At 35.8% G+C, this 8556-nt stretch overlaps 2 protein-coding genes across 3 annotated transcripts in view; both read right to left on the bottom strand.

The window, feature by feature from the left end:
• LOC107703635 (apoptosis regulatory protein Siva-like) overlaps positions 1–2133 on the bottom strand; it is a 4908-nt gene extending 2775 nt beyond the window's left edge. The window contains exons 1-2 of the mRNA XM_016506343.1: positions 1882–2133; positions 908–1087 (exon numbers count right to left, since the gene is read on the bottom strand). Of these exons, the coding sequence (XP_016361829.1) occupies positions 908–1087; positions 1882–2002 (301 nt within the window). The 5' untranslated portion in view covers positions 2003–2133. The remainder of the gene's footprint in view (positions 1–907; positions 1088–1881) is intronic.
• Positions 2134–3083: 950 nt separating this feature from the next.
• The window catches only part of LOC107703625 (adenylosuccinate synthetase isozyme 1-like), a 17466-nt gene continuing 11993 nt past the window's right edge, over positions 3084–8556 (bottom strand). The window contains exons 10-14 of one of the 2 annotated variants that reach the window (XR_001635850.1): positions 7569–7693; positions 5472–5569; positions 4201–4350; positions 3623–3743; positions 3084–3308 (exon numbers count right to left, since the gene is read on the bottom strand). Coding sequence is in view for 1 of the 2 variants with exons in the window: in XM_016506332.1 (XP_016361818.1) it covers positions 3691–3743; positions 4201–4350; positions 5472–5569; positions 7569–7693 (426 nt within the window). In the remaining variant the exon portion in view is untranslated. The other variant, XM_016506332.1, reaches the window with a different exon arrangement.

Raw genomic sequence — 8556 nt, forward strand, 5'->3', positions numbered from 1 at the left:
TGGTATAGTGCCCAAACAAAATCTCACAAGAACCACAATTTTTGTGATATCAACTTCAAATTTGGAACATAACTTGGTTAGACATATCGCTTTGATTTTATAGCAACTTTAGTGCGCAACATTTTATAAAATATTTTATATAAAATAAAATAAAAATGGTATACTACATTATCTTTACAGTAAACAAACGTATAATTTTAATACTTTCTTTTTTTAATTGTATTTGAGTTCCAATAAGATGGAAAAAAGCAATAAATAAATTTTCTGATGTCTCTTTATGGTTTTGCCCTTTTTAGGGTTAAGATTCTCACAAGCAAAAATGCAACAAAATGCATCATTGTGAGAAAGTGTGACTCGCTCCAGCAAAAGACACCGCTTTTGGAATCAGCAGCACAAAATTCAGTAAGAAACTTGGATTTCATTCAGCAGATATGATGCAGGACAGTGTAATCATCATCATATAACAGCACAAATAAGTCTTATTATAAAGCGGAGAGTTCCGGTGCTTGATTCTGATTGGCTGAGCCGAGTTCAAAGCTGTTGTAAATGACTCTACAAAGTAACACACACCTTTGTTTACGTTTGTGTGTTGCTCGGCAACCACTTTGTAGCAACCACAACTGTTTCTGAGGAGCTACATTGTTTGGTGGAAGAATACTGTTTTTATATCATTACACTTTATTTGCTCTGAAACCTTACTACGTATATGGAATAACCGTTTTATAAAAGCAATAAGCCCCAAGAAGTTGTGGTTTACAGTGAATTTATAACAGCTAAAGGGTTTTAGGCTTCGTGTCGTACCTAACAACGCCCCTTAGCTGTTATAGATTCACTGTAAACACGGCTTCTTGCTTTATTTCACACTGAACGCATCACTTCTGGCTCTGCTCTGTTCTTATGGATTCACCTGGAGCAGCGCTTGCTCTCTGTAACCGTCCGTCCAGCCCGATGCGTGTCTGTCCTTTGAGAAGCGTCTGAGGTCCAGGAGCCGGAGACACAGCGGCCGGACCGGACACAAGTGCGTCTGCCTTCCAGATTCGACCCATCATGGCTTTGGTCCCATTGAAGAGCAGGTTTTTGGTCTTTTCTAATTGAGGAAAAAAAACAACAACAAAAGAAACAAACAGGTAAGACAAGAGCATAAACGGGGGAAAAACCTAGGCGTTTAGCAATATTACTTTTATATACTGCAATATTACAGCTTATATACTAAAAATAGCCTGCTGGTAATATGAAACCGTAAAAAAAAAAAAAAATGTGTATTACAAATAAATGTATCCACTTATATAAAAACATGACCTTATTAAATACTCATTAATATTAATATTCTAAAAGCCGCTGTAAGGTTGTGATTACACGCAATGAAACTAAAAACTTGAGCAATTATAAGCATTGATTAAAATATTTCAGTTTAAATGGTTTAAAATAAAAGAAACACATATACGCACACACACACACACACACAGTTAACACACACACACACGCACGCACACGCGCACACACACACGCACACGCGCACACACATACGCACACACGCACGGGTACACATGCACGCGCACGCACGCACACGTACACACACACGCGCACACACACACACACACACTGTTGAAACGTATTAACCTCAGCAGCAGAATTAAATTAGGAACAGCTGTGATTAAACTGCTGACATTAGCACCGCCTGATGAAAATGGATCATGATTAACTGGACTGATATAGTAAACATTAGCATTAAGTTTCTATGATCAGCAATAACTACGATCGATCATAAAGCAACACTTTGATTATACTTACTGTATCATTTTAATTACAAAACATGCCAGTGATTTATATTGCTGATGCTGTTTTAACTCTAACGCTGTAATAAATATGTTTATATCTCACCATAAACCTCTTGTCTGTATTTGAGTCCAAAAGCTCCGCAGTTATTGATCTGCTTCTGGCCAACATGAACTTTATACTGCGAGGAGAAGCTCTCGCTGAACGGATAGGAGCGCTTGGGCATTTTAAAAACGACAGATTATAAAACACGACAACTAAAGCGACGGAGGACGAAAAATAAACTAATTACGCAAACAAACAAACACGCGTTCACGCTTTAAGGACTCTTCTTCTTCTTCACCCGCTGCAGCGGCGGACAGACGCGAGGATGCGCTCAGCGCCACCTGCCGATCATCAGGCGAACCACAGCAACTGCTGCTTATGACCGGAGACCATCTCTTCACTTTCAACACTACATCTGTTGTTTTAGCATTCTCAAACCTTGTAGTTTAACTGGTGATTGAAGCATAGCAATGCCAAAGTCATGGGTTTGTTTCATTCTCAGGAAATGCACGGAGAGATGAATACACTTCAAAGTCGTTTTGGATTAAAAAAGCATCTGCCAAAAGGCATTATGAATGCAGTTTGGGCTTAAAATGTGTGCATGTGCTACAGCATGTCTTTGCAATACATCACACTTACTTTGATATTTTGTATCCAATGCAATGACATTTAAGAATTTCTAAGTGTGATGCATGTAATACTTGGGTGCAAATCAAAACAAATTAACTTTTTTTATTTTAAAAAGTTTATTTACACCCACTGTCTGATTATTTGACTTGACCTTTACCTTATTCCTGTAGTGTACTTTTTGTATGTGGTGTATATGATATTTGAGGGCACTGTTGAACAAATCAAAATAATAATAATAAATAATATAGTGTAAATAATAAATATTTAATTACAAAACTAATAAATAATTATTAAACAGTATAAATAAAATAAATAATAATAAAAAATAATACATTATTTTAATAATATAAATACATAGTATAGTGTAAATAAAATAAATAATTATTATTTAATTTAATAAATAATAATTAAGCATATAAATTAAATAGTGTAAATAAAATAATAAATATTTAATTTAAAAATAAATAATCATAATTATTAAATAGTATATATAAAATAAATAAGTGTAGATAATATAATAAATCTTTAATTTAAAATAATAATTATTATTATTAAAGAGCATCAAGTAAATAGTGTAAAAATAATAAAAACAATAAATAATAACATTTTAAAAAGTTTATTTACACCCACTGTCTGAGTATTATTTGACTTGTCCTTTCCCTTATTCCTGTAGTGTTTGATCTGAGTTTTTCTTGTGAGTCTGTGATTGTGACGGCACTACGGTTCCTCTGAGATCAGATCATCTTGGCATAGACGAGGGGAACACAGCGTTCCCTGTCCCAATCTATTTCTGACGCAGCTAATGGTGTGTCTAACCTAATTATATCTGACATCAGACAAAACGCTGGGAAAGAAGCCTGCACAAAGGAAAAACTCTTTTAATGGAGAGACATTATTCTAAGAGCAGAAAATGAAATGCATACAACCAAAACAATGAAATACACACAGTTTCAGGGGTTTCGCTGTATGTGTCTCACTGGAAACAACAGAGTGCAATTCAACAAAACATGATCAAATGACAAAAAACTCAACATTAACTATAGCGCCACTCTTTATGATCGGTGTAAACGTGACCGATAGATGATGGTTATAACGCCTGGACATAAACAGCCATTCAGAGCTGATCTTCCATCAAGTAAAACATTGTTAAGAGAGCTTAATGAATGCCAACCAGTAAAACCAAGAGTCCCGCTGTGCTGATAGTCTTCAGGAGGATTGTGGGTAGGTATCTTCATGAACCTAGAACATCTGGATCATGCATTCCCTGGATTTTCCCACGCCAACCCACTTAACTGCAGAGAAGAGATGCAAGCGTGAGCTTGATAGACAGGAGGATGTTATAAAAGCAATAAGCCCCGTGAAGCCGTGGTTTACAGTGAATTTATAACAGCTATTATATTATATATTAACTAGCTGTTATAAATTCACTGTAAACCACGGCTTCTTGGGGCTTATCGCTTTTATAAAACGGTTATTCCATATACGTAGTAAGGTTTCACAGAATAAAGCAGAGCAAATAAAGTGTAATGATATTAATAAAAACAGTATTCTTCCGCCAAACAATGTAGCTCCTCAGAAACAGTTGTGGTTCCAACAAAGTGGTTGCCGAGCAACACACAAACGTAAACAAAGGTGTGTGTTACTTTGTAGAGTCATTTACAACAGCTTCGAACGCGGCTCAGCCAATCAGAACCAAGCACCGGAACTCTCCGCTTTATAACATGCGGTTTATCAGTGTGAAGGACTTACTAGGAACGCCGATGCGATTCTCCACGAAGCGGATGTAGTTCTGAGCTTTAGGAGGAAGATCACTCCACTTCCTAACCGCTGACGTGTCCGTCTTCCATCCGGGAAACGTCTCGTATTCAACCTCCACCTTCTGCAGCACCTCCATGTTGGCTGAAAGTACAGAGAGATTTATAGAAATAAATTAAACTTTAACTAAATTCAAATAAAACATAAACTTATGTTCAGCTCGTTACCAATGAGTTCTCATAAGCTAAATTTAAACAAGAGAAAAAGAATAAAAATGACAAAAACACAAAATTATTCAACTTTAATAATAATAATAATAATACACTTTATTTTTTTTATAGCACCTTTAAAAGTTGCTTCTCAAAGCGCTTTGCAAAAATAAAATAAAGATTTATGTGAAAAAACAACACAAAACAATTTAAGAACAATATAATATAAAACAAAAAAAACAATTACAAAATATCACATAAAAGCTACTCTGAAAAGTGAGTTTTAAGATATTAACAATATCTTGCTATAATAAATGCTATAATAGTGTATCAGTTATGCTACAATTACACTGGAAGATGTTTCAAACCATGCTGTTTATTATTAAAAATTAAATAATACAATAGTAAATACTAAATAATTGCAATAATATTTTATTATTATGTTAATGACGCACATTTTGATATCAAGATGTAAACAGACACATGCATTAAAACATTTAAGCTTGGCAAAAATACAAATACAATCAAATATGACTGAGATACTATTATAGTTTTTACTAATATTTTGAAAGAGTTTTTATTTTTACATTTTCTGTTCTCAATTGAATGTTAAGTTTAGTAGTTTTGTTTTGTGGTTTTGTCATTTTTATTATTCTTTAAATGTCTATATAGTTTTTATCCATTTTAATTTCAGTTTTATATATATATATATTATATATATATATATATATACATACATACACACACACACATATATATGGCTGCAATATAACAAAGAGTGAAAAATTTAAGGGGGTCTGAATACTTTCCGTACCCACTGTATATACACACACACACACGCACGCACGCACGCACGCAGAACACACACACAATATTTAGCTGCACAAAACATGTAGTACACAGACATCTGTGCTGGGACTCAAAAGATTCAGTGAATCATTCTTCAGAACCAATTCAGAATTTCAAATTCAAATTCAAACTAATTCAAATTTTAATAATAAGCAGTGTCATTACTTTTAATTAGTTACTTCCCAACACTTTTAGGAATCATTTTACCTGGGAAATATGGGACTCTCTTGCCATTGATCTTATAAGCAACACCCACTTTAATTTCATCCAAAACATCTAGGATGTCCAGTTTAGTCAATGCAATGCTGAAGAGAGACACAGAACAACCATTAGAAAAATACTACAAATTTTACAATCTTTGTTGACACAAAGCTTGGCACATTTTATGCAAAATTCCGGGTAAAAAAAAAATAAATAAAAAATAAAAAATAAAAAAAGCAAAATCCCTGTATTTATTTCTGGCTCTCTTACTGGTGTACACATGCAATGAGGTCATGTGACAAGAAACATGGCATGCTACTGTTTATTGTATATTTCTTGTTGCATAATATATCATATATAGTAGTAGCGTAGTAGTAGTATGGCGGCGCGCATAGATGCAGCGGCTTCACGCTCTCCCGTTCAGTGCTTTTCGTTTGTGGTTTTGTTTGTTTTTCTACTCGTAACTGTTAAAATCAGTCTGGCGAATCACAGTTACAGTCACTTAGATATCTTAAACATAGGTTTTCGATGTAATCAAGAAGTTACAAGCGAATTTCTGGAGTTACACAATATACCGGAGGAGATAGCCAGGACACCGGGCTCTCCATGGACTGTTATCGGCCTTAGCAGGCGACGAAGGCGGAGGAGACACAGGAAGCAAAAGCGTGGATGCCGGTCGGGCCTACTAGTTCGGCTAAAGGAACAACCACACAAACCACCTCTTCCGAGTGTATTTCTTACAAATGCCAGATCACTCGCTAATAAAAGGGATGAATTACAACTGCAAATCGCTATGAACAACATCAAGGACTGCTGCATTATTTTGATAACAGAGACTTGGCTGAACCCACGCATACCTGACGCCGCTATGGAGTTAGCCGGACGGACAGCATTTCGCTGGGACAGAAACAAGATTCCGGTAAGACCAAGGGCGGCGGGCTCTGCATCTATATAAACGACGACTGGTGCACCAATGCCAACATCATAGGTAGTCACTGTTCTCCCGATTTGGAGTACTTAACTGTTAAATGCAGGCCCTTCTATCTGCCTCGTGAGTTTACCATTGTTATAGTTACAGCTGTTTACATTCCACCGGATGTTAATGCCAACACAGCTCAAAGCTACTTGCTGCACACCATAAACTACAATCAGACTGCCCATCCTGATGCAGTTCACATCATCGCAGGGGATTTCAACCATGCTGATTTAAAACGGGTTCTTCCCAAATTTCATCAACACATCAAATGTACTACAAGGGGGAAAAACACCTTGGACAAGGCCTACTCAAATGTCAAGAAAGGCTATAGATCAATTCCACTACCTAATTTGGGACAGTCAGACCACCTTTCTGTGTTCCTAATCCCGGCATATACCCCTTTAAGAAGGAAAGCTCCCACCACTACAAAGATGGTGAAAAAATGGCCAGAAGGAGCCTCTTCTCAGCTCCAAGACTGCTTTGAAAGAACCAATTGGGAGGTCTTCGAGAACCAGGATCTGGAGGTGTATACAACAACGGTACTCTGCTATACAAAGAACTGTGTCGATAACGTTACTGTCGACAAATGCATCCGGGTCTACCCCAACCAGAAGCCTTGGATGACTAGAGACGTCAGGGCCCTCCTAAAAGAACGTAATGCTGCCTTCAAGTCTGGAGACAAAGCCCTCTATAGCACAGCCAGAGCCAACCTGAAAAGTGCCATCAAGGATGCGAAAGCACAGTACAAAAGAGAGATTGAGGAACACTTCACCCACAATGATCCACGACGACACTGGCAGGGGATCCAGCACCTCACTAATTACAAAAGCACTACCCAGAGAAACTCTGACTTCAGCGTCTCGCTGGCAGAGGAACTTAAATGTTTCTTTGCCCACTTTGAAGTGAGAGAGACCGAGATGCTCACACTATCCATACCCACCCTCAACGGACATGCACCTTCATTCACAATACAGGAACACAGGGTAAGGAGTGTGCTCAGGCTCAAATTTCACTATACTTGTATAGTGACAATAAAGAAATCTTGAATATATTAAAAAATGCTATTTAGTATAGTTTAGTATTTAATCATTTCACATTATACTCATGTACAGAACCAAAGCGCTCACGCAGTGAATCCATTGATCATATGAGCGTATTTGAGAATAACCAAATCCAGCCAACCACAGCGTCTCTTTCTGCCTGTGGTCACGCCCACTTCATGACCTCTGGTCTGCAGCAGCTCGCCCACAGCCTGAGGAGAGAGAGAGAAAGAGTTAATATATAGATATATTAGTATTTTTACATCTATAATTATTGTTGCTATACATATAAAAATATATTAAATTATAAATATAAAAAATATTTAAATATATATATATAAAAAATATATATTCATATTTTTATTTATATCTTTTCTTATTTATTTATCTATTGAAATGTGTTTTATATTTATTTTTACATTTAGTTTATTACATTTATATTTATTTTAAAGACATTAACTGGCAAAGTACAGATCAAATCAACAGTATCTATGTACACAAAAATGTTTGTTGTCTGATGTCCAAATCAGCAGCAAACCCGGCGGTATATCTAAATTTATCTGCTGTTGGTGTGACAGAGTTTAAGCACAGCTGCTCCAAAGGGCAAATCCACTAAACATGTGAAAGTCACACAATCTCTAAATATAACTGAAGCAAACATCAGATCATATTATCATGAACAGATGAGTGTTTTTGAGGTGGAATTCGTCCCATCAGTAATGCACACTTTTGTCTCAGATGACACTCATGGACCGTCTGACGCAGACTGAACACAACACTGGAAAGCAGCGTTATTTTAGTATCATTGAGATACTATTATAGTTTTTCCTGATATTTTGAATTCGTTTTTATTTGTATATTTTCTGTTTTCATTTTAATTTTAGGTAAAGTTTTAGTAAATTTAGTAAAAAAATGTCTATACATTTATTTATTTTTAATTATTTTAGTACAAGTTTTATTTTATTTGTTAAAAAATATTGTATTTAGGGTAGCAAAATGTTTTTTTTTTTATGGTTTTAATTAGGGATGCACCGATACCACTTTTTCCAGTACTCGCCCGATACCGATACTTTTA

This window comes from Sinocyclocheilus anshuiensis, unplaced genomic scaffold, assembly GCF_001515605.1.
Source record: "Sinocyclocheilus anshuiensis isolate Anshui unplaced genomic scaffold, SAMN03320099.WGS_v1.1 scaffold1415, whole genome shotgun sequence".
NCBI lineage: Eukaryota > Metazoa > Chordata > Actinopteri > Cypriniformes > Cyprinidae > Sinocyclocheilus > Sinocyclocheilus anshuiensis.